Source organism: Solanum pennellii, chromosome 5 (genome assembly GCF_001406875.1).
Source record: "Solanum pennellii chromosome 5, SPENNV200".
NCBI lineage: Eukaryota > Viridiplantae > Streptophyta > Magnoliopsida > Solanales > Solanaceae > Solanum > Solanum pennellii.
Genome location: NC_028641.1, coordinates 75,481,229 through 75,496,132, shown reverse-complemented (window position 1 = coordinate 75,496,132; position 14,904 = coordinate 75,481,229). Strand labels below are relative to the sequence as shown.

General features: G+C 32.9%; 3 protein-coding genes across 3 annotated transcripts; 1 reads left to right on the top strand and 2 right to left on the bottom strand.

Annotated features, from left to right (window-relative positions):
* Positions 1–2,011: 2,011 nt before the first annotated feature.
* LOC107020129 (late embryogenesis abundant protein 1-like) lies at positions 2,012–3,397 on the bottom strand. Its single transcript, XM_015220442.2, has 3 exons — positions 3,306–3,397; positions 2,872–3,006; positions 2,012–2,230 (listed from the first exon to the last, which is right to left on the bottom strand). The coding sequence occupies exons 1-3, from the start codon at positions 3,351–3,353 to the stop codon at positions 2,147–2,149; spliced, it is 267 nt and encodes an 88-aa protein (XP_015075928.1). The 5' UTR covers positions 3,354–3,397; the 3' UTR covers positions 2,012–2,146.
* A 2,091-nt stretch (positions 3,398–5,488) lies between these two features.
* Positions 5,489–6,618, bottom strand: LOC107018656 (60S ribosomal protein L29-2-like). The gene is made up of 3 exons (XM_015219192.2): positions 6,557–6,618; positions 6,327–6,454; positions 5,489–5,732 (listed from the first exon to the last, which is right to left on the bottom strand). The coding sequence occupies exons 2-3, from the start codon at positions 6,426–6,428 to the stop codon at positions 5,652–5,654; spliced, it is 183 nt and encodes a 60-aa protein (XP_015074678.1). The 5' UTR covers positions 6,429–6,454; positions 6,557–6,618; the 3' UTR covers positions 5,489–5,651.
* Positions 6,619–7,468: 850 nt separating this feature from the next.
* On the top strand, positions 7,469–11,530 carry LOC107019051 (DNA-directed RNA polymerases II, IV and V subunit 9A). The gene is made up of 4 exons (XM_015219637.2): positions 7,469–7,600; positions 7,696–7,771; positions 10,255–10,413; positions 11,231–11,530. Exons 1-4 carry the CDS (start codon positions 7,572–7,574, stop codon positions 11,309–11,311), a joined length of 345 nt encoding a protein of 114 aa, XP_015075123.1. The 5' UTR covers positions 7,469–7,571; the 3' UTR covers positions 11,312–11,530.
* The last annotated feature ends 3,374 nt before the right edge of the window (positions 11,531–14,904 follow it).

The following is a 14,904-nucleotide window of genomic DNA, read 5'->3' as shown; positions in this document are numbered from 1 at the left end:
AGTGTATACTCCAAGTAAATATAAGTCAACTCTGAATTTAATTCTTTCAAAAAAAGCATTATACTATGGTCTTATCTCAATGTTTAAATGTCAAAAAGCTATTTAACCAAATTTATCATTTCCAATTCACCTAATTTTTACAATTGAGCTATATAAGAACTAGCTAAAGAAGAGAATTTGCTACAATTGAAACAAATCAACAATTATAAGTTCTAATTATATATCTATTATGACCAAAAACCTTTTCATTTTATTTCTAATTTCCTTGTATATAACCAATGCTCATGAGAACGCCAATGTTACTATAGAGGTTCATATTATTGACGCTCTTCCAAATAACGATATACCCTTATCGTTTCATTGTGCATCAAAAGACAATGATCTTGGATATCATTCTCCTAAAGTGGGCGACGATTTTCATTTTCATTTCGTACCTAGAGTTTGGTTCGCGCATACCCTTTTCTTCTGTCATTTTTGGTGGGGTCAAAAAGAAGCTAAGTTTGATGTTTACAATGATGACCTAAATTCTAATTGCTCACATGATGGAAAAACTGTTGAATATTGTATTTGGGGAGTACAAGAAGATGGCTTTTATATGGGTCCTAACCAAGGTCAATTAAAGAAATTACATGATTGGAGTTAGTAGTAATTAGAAAAAATTTGTATTAGTATATTAATATATATATATATATATATCCATATGAATAAATATTGTTTCTCTTAATTTTCCAAATCTTGAAGAGTATAAATAAAAGTAATTGAAAATTTCATCAAAGAATAATTATGTATAGAAATAAAGGGGGAGCACATTAAAGACAAAACAATTCAGTACATACAGACTCGTAGTCAACAAAACAAACAAATAAGCAAAAATGAATTAATATTACTTTAAAAAGTCAACAACCATTTAATAAATTAGTCCCTAAAGTCACCTAATTTTTTAACAATTGAGCTAATATAAAAACTAGCTAAAGAAGAGAAATTGCTACATTTGCAACAAATCAACAATTATAAGTTCTAATTATATCTATCATGACTAAAATCCTTTTCATTTTACTGATATTTTTCTTGTATTTAACCAATGCTCATCAAGGGGATCTAGCTATGAAGCCCGAATATTATACTGAGGTTCATATCGTTGATGCTCTTCCAAACAACGATATACCCTTAACATTTCACTGTGCATCGAAAGACAATGATCTTGGATTTCATCATCCTAAAGTAGGCGATGATTTTCATTTTCAGTTTGTCCCTCGATCTTGGCCGTTTGCACGTACCCTTTTCTTTTGTCATTTTTGGTGGGGTAACAAACAAAACAAGTTTGATGTTTATAATCATCACTTAGATGTTTATTGCTCATGGAATGTGAATGTAATAGGTTGTTATTGGAAAGTACAAGGTGATGGCTTTTATATGGGTCCTAGCCTTGATGATGTAAAGAAAATGCATGATTGGAGTTAGAAATAAGAATAATAATAATATATATTTTTCTAAATGTTCTTTATTCTTTTAGCAATTTTTCTTGCCCTTTTATGAGTGTTAATATCCATAAAAGAGATTAATGTTACGATGTTAAGTTTTAACGAAATTAATTTAATGTTTTATTTATATGAGGTATATATTTAATATCACTCATATGATTATACTATCAAAAATTAATTTGAAAATTTTACTTTGGAAAAGATCGACTTTATGAGAGAGAGAAATAATAAGAAATGAAAATCGTAGTGATTTTCATTTCTTATTATTTTTCAAACTCAAACCTACTTAGTTGTATGGAGATTCGTGTGATACCTTCTATTGTATTTTTGAAACACCTCTATGTTAAAAATCAAAATATACTCGTATTTATATGCACCGTAAAAATATATATTGAAATAAGTTTTCAAATGTTAAGTAATGATCAATAGAGAGGAAAAAAGATGAAATTCTAAAACAAATAAACTTTCTCATAACATCTTTTATTACATAAAATATGCTATTTGTGAGAGATCTTAAAACAAAAAAAAAATTAGATCTAAAGCTACTATTATTAATTTATTATTATTATCACTTGTGTCTAATATAGGCACAGGAAACTTTTATAATATTATGAATCTGTATATTAAAAGGCAATTAAAACTTGTGTTTAATTCCTTTTTATAATTTATTTCTTCTCTGATCCCATTCCAAGAGTATTCTTCACACCATCAATTGCACCTTGAGCCATATGTATCATTTGCTCTCCTTTCTGATTCAAAAAAATATATATATATTATGAGATTAAATAATTGAAAATAAATTTAATTTTTTCTCGTAGCACCGATGAAAATGAATTTATTTTAGGAAAAAGGACAGATATACCTCCGAATATCATAAATGGGATGCAGATACCCTCGTCATACTTTTGGGATATTGGTACCCCTGCCGTCCAAAAATCAGAGTGTATATGCCCTTCACTCTAACAGAAGACTAAATAGGGACACGTGGCGCAATCTTATCTATCGATCCAATGTCGGGTCGGTGGATAAGATTATGACACGTGTATTTCCGTTAGTATAAAGGGTATATGTGCTATAGTTTTTAGACGACAGAGGCATCAATGTCCCTAAAGTGTGACGGAAGGTATCTGCATACCATTTACGATAGTTCGAGTATATATATATCCTTTTTCTCTTTAATTTATATACACTAACCGTTAGGATTTTGCTCTTATTTTTTCATATTATAATAAATCGAATTTCTATCGACTATTGTTTGTAGTTATGTTTTAGGTAACCTGATAGTAAAAATATATAGCAAGATGTACATGTTATGGTAAAATTGTCGATTATATATCTAATAAGTTATTTTTTATTTGATTTTTTTTTATATTTACATAAAATATATTACCTGCTGAAGAAATCCAGCATTTTTGTCATTATTTTGTTGAGCTGACTCACTTGCTCTTTGGGTAGCATTTTCAGCCTTGTTAACTGCAGAATTAGCCACATTTTTGGCTGAATCTACCCATTGCTCAGTGTTGGCCTAATATCGTAAATTAACGTAGAGGCGAATTCAGAATTTATAATAATCTGTATTATAATAATTTAAATAAATATACAACAATATTCGGGATCAAAATTTGGAATCCACATGTTACATTGTCGATTCGATTTAGTGATAAAAGCATGTTGTGTGATTTATCAGTTAGACGCACATCACAAGTTCAATCGTTGTTGTAAACAAGAAATTTGAAATTCAAAGTGTAAAAAGGTATTTATTTATTGTGATGATTTTTTTCCAATTATATATATATAAAAAAAAAGAGTAAAATTTTGTTTTACCTCAGCTTGGGCATGGGATTCACCAGCATTGAATTGAGCACTTGACATCTTAAATTTTTTTTTTTTTTTATATTAATGAAATTATATCAAATTTGGTGTCTAATATATTATTATAAGTAGAGGATCTATAAATAGAGAAGTTTGTAAATTTAATTGATTGATAAAGCATGATTTGCTGCTTTTTACCCTACTTCATATGGATATAATATTCTTAGCCTTACATAGAGTGTTTTTATCCATTCACTTCTATTGTTTTTTCAAAAAATGTTATTTTATGTCATTTATAAAGTCAATCGTGCTGTATAATTTTACTATGTCAAATTAAGGAAACTGTATTTTTAATTATATTTCTGTGATTTATGAAATATCTCATGTGAATGAAAAAAAGTGCAAATGGAGAGAAGTACAAATATATATGTTTAGTCCAGGGGCGGAGCCATTTTAGACGAAGCTTCTTTGACGGAAAATTATATTATTTATACATGGTTAAAATAATATTTATGTATATATAGTAGATGTCGAACCCCTTTCGATTACTCTGTGTGCCTATTTCTATGAATTTTGAATTAATCCCCTAAATGGAACTGCCATGGGTTGTATCATAACCCCTCTAGTCTTCTGGATTTTCAAATGTATAACAAGCAGAAGGCTAAAGATTTTGGACCTGCAGTGCCTTCTGGTCTAATATGTGGTGACTCATTCTGGGGAATTCCAGCATCTATTCTTGCTCTACCTGGTGTCAAAGCTCCATTTAGTAATGTTAAAACAAGTTCTGTTTCTATATGCCCTTGTTCTTTTCAAATCTATAGACGTGTTTTGCGTGTTCTAGTAGCAAGTTTGTTTCATTTCTATTGCACATCCAATGATATACTTGGTCTTACTATGTGAATGAAAATAAGGCGCAAAATGGAGTCAAGTACAAATACACCTCATCAGATAGCAGTACTAATAAAAGGCTCAGAGAACTTAAGATAGCTTCGAGTCTGCACATATTCACACTGTACTACAAATGCCATTTGCCTCCAATGATATATAAACACTAATATATACGAGTTCTGTCGAATTCAATAATATTGGATGTTACTAACACTAAATTTAGATAGTAAAGCATTTCAAAGATCATTCATTTATTAAGAACTAGTTTGAACTAACAACAGAGAATTCAAACAGGGTTGAAAGAAATATTGAAAGAGCATTTTAAAAAAGCATAGAAAATTCTATCTAGTGATATGCGCGATAAAATAATCCAACTCCATTCGAGAAGCACCCCCTTCCGTTATAACCAGGCCTATTTTCAACATTTCTTTTAACAAAAAACCATTGTTTTGGTGGTCAGAGTGTGTGGGTCAAGCAATTATTGGGACTACTATGGTAATGGTCTCTACACAAGAAGTCCAATCACGCACACTTAAGAACCTGCCAATAAATGAATGAGCCAAGATTTCTGTTTGTGGTGCCCAATCTCTAACTAGTAACCCGACCCCGTTTAGTCTTTCCTCAAACCCTACATGAAACTCAAATTCTCTATTGAGGTTTGCCCCGAGATAGATATCAGTATTATCAAGATCGTTCAACAACCATATGAACTTTTGTTTGCTAAGCTCTAAACCCATCGCGAGCTCTTTAATTTGTTTATCAAAAAATGAAGTCAATATATCATGAGATACGTAAAGAACTGAGTTTGGAGGTTGTTTGTCCAACCAATCCAAACAGGGGAATCCATTTTTTTCTTTCTTAGTAGGCCGGAAAACCAATCCTATTGCCCATTGCTTCTTGTCTTGTCCAATTCCAAGCAAGTCGATAAAAGTATTACTACCTTCCATTACTTTGCTTGTGTTGTGAATATCACCCGCGGAGCTCAACCCACATGATTTCTACGCAATACCATCCTTCAAAGGATGGTAGCTGTTGAAGTAGTTGTTCAATAGGGATACACAATCCCACATGAGGATTCAGATATTACACAGGCAACAGCCTGCAGCAGGAACTCTTTATTCATTCACAACATCACCAGCCACAAGCACACCTGGTGTCTCACAGACTCCAAAAACAATCACAAACTCCATCACACTGGGTATAACTAGGCAAAACACGTCCAAATAAAGATAAACAGACGAAACAGGAACACAGGACAAGGATTGATAAGTAACAGTAATAAAATAAACTGCAAAAGAGCGAACGAGTAAATGGTAAAATTGGTTTCCATACTCAACGAAATCATGAAATACTAGTTCACATAAGTAGCAACTATATTCCCATAACAAACAAAATTGAAAACCCAAAAGTTGGATAACAGTAACAGCAATAAACAGAAATCCAGAAAGCCCCTATTGCTCTAAGCTTAGTCTATTCTTCTGCGGCAGTTTCACCGTTCTTCTTGTTGTGCTTCCTAGCATACCTCTGGTTCCTCAAGAATTTGGGATCCATCTGCATTTACACATATAATAACTTAGAATACGAAAAGAAACGAGCTTACTCGTTCATACATCACAAGTCCCAACATGTTTGGCATTCATGCTTACCGAAATTCAAACTACATGAAACTACAACATCTTAACCTGTGTTTTCACTATTTTTTTTTAAGAATACTAGCACCTTATAGCACTAGGCTATAGTTTTCCAGCATCTAACCATGCCTTTGACAACAGATTTTGAAAACTTATCATCGCTTGGCCATGAAATTTGAGCTGATTTTCAAATATTTTCAACAAGTATATGCTGTTTGGGGCTTCCACTCAGAAGGTTCAAACTTTTTTCCAAGTAAAATGCATGATTAAGCATAACTTCAAAATCCAAAATCAACACATTATCAGCTCAATTTTTCACTTATTAAGATTCAACTTCTAAATCTACAGCCTAACAGGCGCTAAATGTAACTAAACAGAACAATAATAAACTCATTTTCTCTATTAACCCATTGATAACCTAGAGCTAAAGCTGTAAAACAAACTGATATGAACGGCAAGAATATCATAATAAGTAAACATCGGTAAATACAAAAGTACGTTTTTTTCAACATACCCCTTTGGTGGAGCTGTGACGGTGACTCTTTGGCTTCTTGATTCCATTCCTGTGAGCCTTGTAAGACTGATTGTGTGCGGTATGATTCTTCGACTTGGCCATTTTTGATCTTCGATCTCACAATCAAACTGCAGAGCGAAGCAAAAATCAACAGAATTTAGCACACAAATCGCAATAATTTTGCAGTTTGACAAATGCACGATAAAGGGGAAAGAGAGAAATTGAAATACCTGCCGCCGGCGTTAGGGTTTTCAGTGGTGATGATGAAGAATGAAATTAGGGTTTTATAAATTAGGTTTATATAAGGCCCGAGTTAAAATGAAAGGCCTTAATTGGTCTTGTCTCTGATTGGGCCTTTGGGCTTTTAAATGACAAAAGCCCAATCCTAACAATTCGATGGAAATTGGAAAATTATCCTATTTTTCCAACTCTAATTACAGTTACGTCAAATTTACTAAAATATTCTTTAATTTTGTGATTTTAAATATATAACGTGAAAAATTAAAATTAAAGTATTGTCCATAGAGAACGGGCTATTATTTTTTAAACAAACTAAAAATAAATATAAAGGATATTATATTCTCTTCAAAATTTGGCTAACCAATTGCAAATTTCATGCGTGTATTTGAAATTTAACTTGGTAATCTCAAACTTTACGTATATACTATAAAATGTAAACGTTTAAGAGTAACTTCAATTTTAAAGATATTAATAGTGTGCTAAACTGAATAGTGATGAAACTTGCAATGATGATGATTTTGAATATGTTTTGGTCTTCTCCTATGAAATTTTATATACATAACTTATTGTAATTAATTTTTTCATGATTTTGATAGACTTAATATTATGAAATATTCTATTTCTAGTCATATATATGATTATAAAAAAGAATAAATTTAATATCATAATGTGTGTTTTAATTACAAGTGCTCATCATAATGATATTAAATTAATGTGGAAATGTGGAAAGATTAGATTTTGATATCAATTAGTTCAAATTTAACCCAATTTCTTTTTAATCAAAGTTTTTATAAAAATATTAAAAAAAAATAAAAAAAATTGGGACCTTTGTATAATTTTTCATAGTTTGTGGGTTCCTTTATAATTAAATGAAAGTAAAGAATAAGTTCCTTAAACCTCCATTAAAACCCCAAAAGCTTTCAACAACTCCATAGCAAAAGCTTAGAACAAATCGCTCAATTTTCTCTGTAAAAGCTTCGAAGTTCAAAGAAAAAATTTGCGAAAATGAGTACTATGAAATTTTGCCGAGAATGGTTAGTTTATATTGTTCTGATTTCTTCTAATATTAAATTTTAAGTGTTAATTTCAACAAAATGGTGACCAATTTCTTCATGAATTTTGATTGCAGTAACAACATTTTGTATCCAAAGGAAGATAAGGAGCAGAAGATCCTACTTTATGCTTGCCGTAATTGCGACCATCAGGTTCGACCCATTAGTCTACTTTTTTTTTTTTTTTGCTTTTTATACTGTTGATTCTGGTAACTTATGCTACATCCAGCATCCTATAGGGTAGTTGCGTAGAAATGTTTTTGATTTTACTGGGGGATTTTGGATTTTTGTATAGTGTTACGAATAGGGTTTAGGGTATGGTTGAGGAAAAACCCAAATGTGGTGAGTTTGCGTTTGGAATTTGGGGCTTATTAGTAGAAATTGCAAGGAAGCTTACTGGATTTTGTCTAAAAAGATTGAATCTTTTGTTAGTATCTAAGGGAGATTTTTTCTGTTTGCTATGTTTATGGTGTTCAGGACGGCTTGTGTGGTCTAATCCATGAGCAGGCTGTCCAGCTCAAAATTACAAGTTCTGAGGGTGATTTTGTTCATCAATTGTGTGTTATAGATTGGAGTCGAATCTGGGATCTTCAAGTTGTTATTCACATGCTTCGATATGTTTTCTAAGGTTTCCGAATTATTGGATTGAAATTTAAGTTCTAATATTTCACATCTCCTAGTGCATTTAATCGAAAATAAAGTGTACTCCTGCAGAAAAGTGTGAAATAAATTTATTGCTTTTGTGGTGTCAGTCTTATCCGTGCATGTATCAATTCAAACATCCCAAACACTTCCTATTTCGTAACTGGATTTCCTCAGTAGTATGGTTGAACTATTTTGTTGAAGTTGTCTTTATAACCGACCTTTACTTTATAATCGACCTTTTGGGCCATGGACCTCATTCCCGTCAAGTCTGAGTTGTCTCTGTAACAATCTTTTGGGGCCATGGACCTCATTTCCATCAAATCTGAGTTGTCTTAGCAATTGCATGTCCATTGTATTTGTCGGAAATAAGAGCTCAAGTGTCATAAAAGGTGAAGTGCTAACTCATAACTATCATCTGATCACCAACGCCAAGCTGCAGTTTTCTATGCACTCTTCACTTCTTTTCTCATCTCTTGTTCTTTCTCATCTGATTGCTTGTTAGAAGGGCATGGAAAATAAGATATCTTCTTCCTCACCTCTAAGTATACAATTAAGTGGGTGACCTTAGACACCAAGATTCAAATTTCAATAGAGACAAAAAACACTAGTGGAAGGAATTTTCTCATTTGTATAAAGCTTTGATGGGCAAAGCTATCTGGTACATGTGTTGGTGGGAGGTAGCAGGTACTTGGTGGAATAATTGAGGTGCACGTAAGCTGATGCAAATTACCACTTATCTACTATATTGTGTATTTTGAAATACTTTTTGTTACACAGACTCGTTTATACAATCGAAACGGGTGTGTATTAGTACTTGGTATGGATTGTATTAGTGTAATTTGAAGAAACCATATAAAGCACCAAGGCACATATTACACCTGTTCAAGATGGTTAGTCAAGTAATGTGAAGAGATCCATCTTTAGAAAATGTTTCTTGCTTACCAAATAAAGGAAAATGAAGATCCATATAGCATAGCCTAATACCACATCTATCTCTTGATGTGTACACATATGATGTTTATATTGTGTGTATGGAGGGCAAAGAGAGTGAGAGTGTGGTGCAAGAGGGCATGGAGATCAGATCATTCGAGTTCCGTAAAGCTGGGAATGGATTCAAGTGGGAAGCTTGACTCTTATGGTGGATGTTGTCAACTAATTGTATCAGGTCCATATGTGTTGAGATTGGATATAAACAGCTTGCAGCTGGGCCTCTGTCAATATTAGCACGATTATTGCTATAAATCTTGATTTTACCAGCCACAGATTTTGTTCCTTCAAAAGGGGGCACCTATTTGGATATACCCAATATATGCAACATGTTTTCTTTTGCGCTTCTTAATTTACCAAGCTTTTGTCCGCGAAGGCCCTTTTTGCTTATGTTATTCTCATTCTCACCCAGTGCTGCATAATGACTGCTCCATATAGCAGTCTAATTACTATCATTTTCTAGATCTTTTAAGGTTCTTTGAATTTTAATAAGTTTTGACAATAAAGGAAAAACTTTGTGTTGCTGTTTCATCCATTAATTTTGCCTGTTGAATTCCATTCATTCCTTAAAGCAAATTAAGTTAAAAGATTACCTTTCTTGTCCAGCTATCGTTTATCTGAGTAGACTTCCCTATCCAATTATCAATAGTTTATCCGATAGTACGTTTGCTCCTTTGCTTTATTTACTGTGCTACTGTTTGAAACCTGAATTTCGTTTTCCAAGAACGAGTGCTTGTAGATATCAAGGTTTTAGATCATCTATGTTTTGATAAATACAATTCTAATTCAAAATGGAATCTGGTGACTTGTTTAATGCTGCTTTTGCTTTGTGTGTCTTATTTGCCTCCTTTACTTGTGCAGCTAATTCTAGCTGTAGAATTAAATCACTGAGAGCTAGAAATTGTAGACCAGCTTTTAGCACTCATGAGTACTTTCTTAGTGTTTTATCACTATGTGATGTCAACTTTGAGTTCCATCTCAATACTTATTGTCATACTTTTCAGGAGCCTGCTGAAAACAATTGTGTGTACAGAAATGAGATACACCATTCTGCTGCAGAACGCACACAAGTATTGCAGGATGTAGCAGCAGATCCAACTTTGCCTCGTACAAAATCTGTTCGATGTTCTCAATGTGGTCATGGAGAAGCGGTTTTCTTCCAGGTCATTTTCATTTGTTTACGCTTTCTTTTGTACTTAGGCCACAAATGCTTGCAAATTACTGCTTTCATATCTTTTTTTACTAATATGCCAGAGTTTCTGGTTTCAGTGGCTGGGACAATTTAAAGCTTCATACCTCTCATATTTGCCTTTTGATCTTATGTGGATTTTTTAATCTATGGTGAAAGTAAATAGTTTTGTAGTTTCTGTGACTTTGACAATTAATCATGACATATATCCTGCTGTGTCTTGTTGGAGATTTCCACTTTAGAATATCTTGAAAGAAAACACTACGATTATGGTAGAAAAGAAACTTGTTGCCAAGTCAAGTTAACCTGCAATCATAGGAGCTCGGTCTATCTGTATATCATATGTTCATAGAGAAATTTCACTGTCCTCAGCTACTGGGAAATTTTACACTGTTCCCCTACACAACCACCATACAACTTTTCTGGTCCAGTAAATCCTTCTAAAAATTTTCGAAGAAATCTTGAGTCTCATTGGTTTAGGATACCGGAACTACTTTCCTTGGAATTTACAAATCTACTACCTGAATGATATAGAAGCAAACAGTCTGTACCTTTTCACTTCTCCAGATAACATCATCCTTTCAGTGTATTATTTCCTATATACCACCTTATTCTATTGTGGTCTGTTAAGAGCTTCCACACTTCTTTATTTGAAAGACAAATTATGACCGAATATCAAGACTCTTATCTTTTAGACTTGCTATAACAACCTGTATTTGCTTGCTCGTATGTAACATCAATCTAGCGAACATCTTTACAGACAGTTTCTGAAACATTTGATATATGTGCAGGCAACTGCAAGGGGAGAAGAAGGTATGACGCTCTTCTTTGTTTGCTGCAACCCAAACTGTGGTCACAGGTGGAGGGATTGAGACTACATTTTGCATTATGGGAATGCACTGTTAGTTCTTGATGTATTCGAAAAAACTAATTCTGAACAAAAGGAAAACGTCGTAACTGTTCATCATGTAGTTCATGTACAATGTAATGAATCGCGTCACATGTTGGATTGAAACACCATGTTATATTACTAAGATGAAATTCTGAAGACTTGCATTTGTGCAATGTTTCTGTTATTCACCATGCTCTTATTGCGTTTGCGTAAAGAAATGAAGAGTGGCGTCTTTTGCTAAATAGCGATACTAATCTTAGTAGCTCAGTTGGTTGGTTATCCGTGACCTTTCACCTTGTTGGTGAAGGTTCGATTTCCACCTTGTAATCCTCTCCATTTCCCTCTTCCTTCTAAAATAACTAAGGTAAAAATATTGTTTGAAATTAATCATCATGATAATACATTCATAAAACATGTTATCAAGAAAATTTCCAAGCAGAAAGTGAACTAAGAGGGGTTCCTTTCCATCCAATTAGTAGACAGTTTTTGTTCATTTCCAGTGTGCAACAACTCCCACAAGCAAAATTCTTGAGCACCAAATTTGCCTGATACAATGATGACACACTTAGCTCCATTTCCTCCATACCATATCGCGCGAAAAACGGCCTCCATACGTCTACTTTTACATGTCTAATGGTTCTTTCCTCTCCCTCAGTTGCCACAATGCTTCTTATTCCCTGGCTCAAGTGTTCCAGTTCTGTAGCTGTCCTGTTTCGTTCATCGTTCTTCATGCAATCCTCCAACGAGTCAAAAAATGCACCATAGAAAAACAGGGCTTCCACAAACCGGTCCACGAATACTGGTGAGTTATGGTTTGCTTCCACTTCTACAACGATCATTGCTCGAGGATTTATACCTTTGATAACTCTCATCAAAGAGTCAAGCTTGTCTGGTCGCGCTAACATCCACATAAGGATGTATTGCGCGAAGATAGCAATTGATTCATCATCATCTATCTCAAAGTCTTCTTTCTTTAGCTCTGTCATATCCTTAACCATCACAATGTTGAAAGAAAATGGCAAGTTCAAGGACTTTGCAAAGTCCATCAATCGTTCGTGTGCTTCCTCAATTTTGTCTCAGTTTGGTACATAAAGAAGTTATCTTGATATGTTTGATTGATTGAGCTTCAAATTGATGTGTGACAAGAGCTTGCATCAAGATTGTCCATTGCAGACCACTACCTATCTTGAGATCGATTATATGAACCTTTTTCGATTCTCCTACATGATCTATAATGGCTTGAACAGCAGTAAACTGAGTCACCTGAGACAGAGGTATGTTCTGATGTGCTGCAATCATAGTGAGGTTTAAGTTCATCAACGAATGCTCGATATGTTGTACTAATCGTTTCATTTCAATTCCTTTCGATGTATCTCCCCCCGTTTCCCTATCTATTCTCTCATGAAGTGCTTGAGAAAAGTAGTATACTAATCTCTGAACTGCATTTCCAGTGTTGGGAACACAGCTTATCACAGTACTCGTTGAGAATCCTTCTAGCGCGATCAAACTGTTTCTGGCCTACTTTCTCAGCAGAAGCAAGAAGATTTTCGACTAGTGACACATTTCTATTGTCTTCCTCATGAAGGTCAAGAAATGAGCTCGCGAATGGATGGTTAAACATGTATGGTTCTTGATCACCACGAATGGTAAACGATTGGATAAACCTTTCAGCACCTAGACGAAGGATTTCGTCTGTAGATAACATGGATCCATTGTTTTCCTTGATACATTCAGCACTAAGAGCCTGTTTGGCTCAGTTTAAAAGCTGGTCAAACTGACTTAAAAGCTGATTTTTGACTTATTTAGCTGTTTGGCAATACTCAAAATAGCTTATTTTAAGTTTAAAAAAACTTATTTTAAGCCAAAAGTTAAAAGCTGGGGTAGGGGTGCTTTTTTTTTTTTAACTTATAAGCTGTTTTAAGTTGACCACATTTTTATCTTTTTGCCCTTAATATTTTTATACAATCTCCAAATTACAACATAACTCTAACATCTCTTTCTTCCATTTTTCCCTTTTCACGTTTGGCATAGCAACTTCAGCACTTTTATCCAAACACATAACTGCTTATTTTAAAAATAAGTTTCAGCACTTTCAAAAGTACTTTTTTAAAGCTGCTTTTATTAAGCTCATCCAAACGGGCCCTAACAATGATGTTCTGTTCTGTTTTTGATCTTTTCATGAACCTTGTTGTGTCATAATCTTTCAGGATCTTGAATGATGAAGGCAATTGAGATTGTTGATGAGAATGATCACACATCGAATCTACACGAGAACTTGAACTCTTGATAACACCTATACGATCATTTTCCCTCTGAGCTAGCTTCTGGGATTGAGTTAGGCTCATCAACGGCTCTATTTCGTCCACATTGAAATCCCAATCATCAAGACTAATAAAATGATCAAAGTCTAATAAGTTCATTTCATTTAACAATTTTGCTCAAATCTTGTGAAGTATTGAAATACAAGTTTGGTATGAGTCTTCCCAACATATACTAATCCATGTTTATTTGTTTTCTTTTATCATATATGAGATTGTTTTGGAGATTTTGATGGTATTGTGTGTTATATACGATAACAATATCATAGTCAGTGTTATTCCATTGATGAGGTCTGGCTAAAAGTAAGCGTGTATGCAGACTTTATTTCTACCTGGGAAGTCTCCGACTCGCTCTATCCAACCCTTTCCTTTTTTGTTTTTCACTTGATGCTCGATAGTCTTATAGAGGTTCGACTAATAAAAAAGATTCGTATCTGAAAGTCTCATTTTACGAATAAATTGAAGTGTTCCTTATTTCCAAAACTTAATAGTTTTTGGAGATTTTGGTAATATTGTCTACTATATCCAAACATTTTGATATTGACTATAATATTCACCTTAAAAGAAATCAAAATTAACGTACTCAAGTATGTAATCACTTGAAAAAACAATTAGTTTTTTTTTTGATTTTTTGGAAAATACGATGAAGACGGTCGAAAAACAATTGTCAATTCCAACAATTTCGATATTTTTTATGCAAAATGTTTCGTGCAAACGATATACATGCATTTTTTATAGTTATATTTTATAGAAATCGAACTCTAAAAAAATAATATTAAAAAAATAAATAATTGATTTTTAGAAATTGAGAGGAGGTCGGTTTTGTTATATCAGAGGTATAGTCGATATCGAAAATCGACCTCCATAAATCAATTTTGAAGATATATATATATATTTTAGTTTTCTTTTTAAGTAGTAGTTTGAACAAGGAGTAATATAATTCAAGGAAAAGAAAAGAGAATAATACAAAGATAAAAATTATATGTATTAATTCAATATTATAATTACTATTATTATGTTTTTCATAAATTTTTAAATTATGAATCCACCCATATATACTCATAATTCTTATTCTTTTTGAGGTAGTTGTTATCTCCGTTCACTTTTATTTCATGTTACATATTTCGAAAGTAAATTTAATTAATTTTCAAAGTTAAATTAGATAACATTAATTTGATATTTTAAACAAAAGTTTTAAATATTTCAAAATTATACGAAAAATATTATAAATTACAATTTTCGCATATCAATTTAA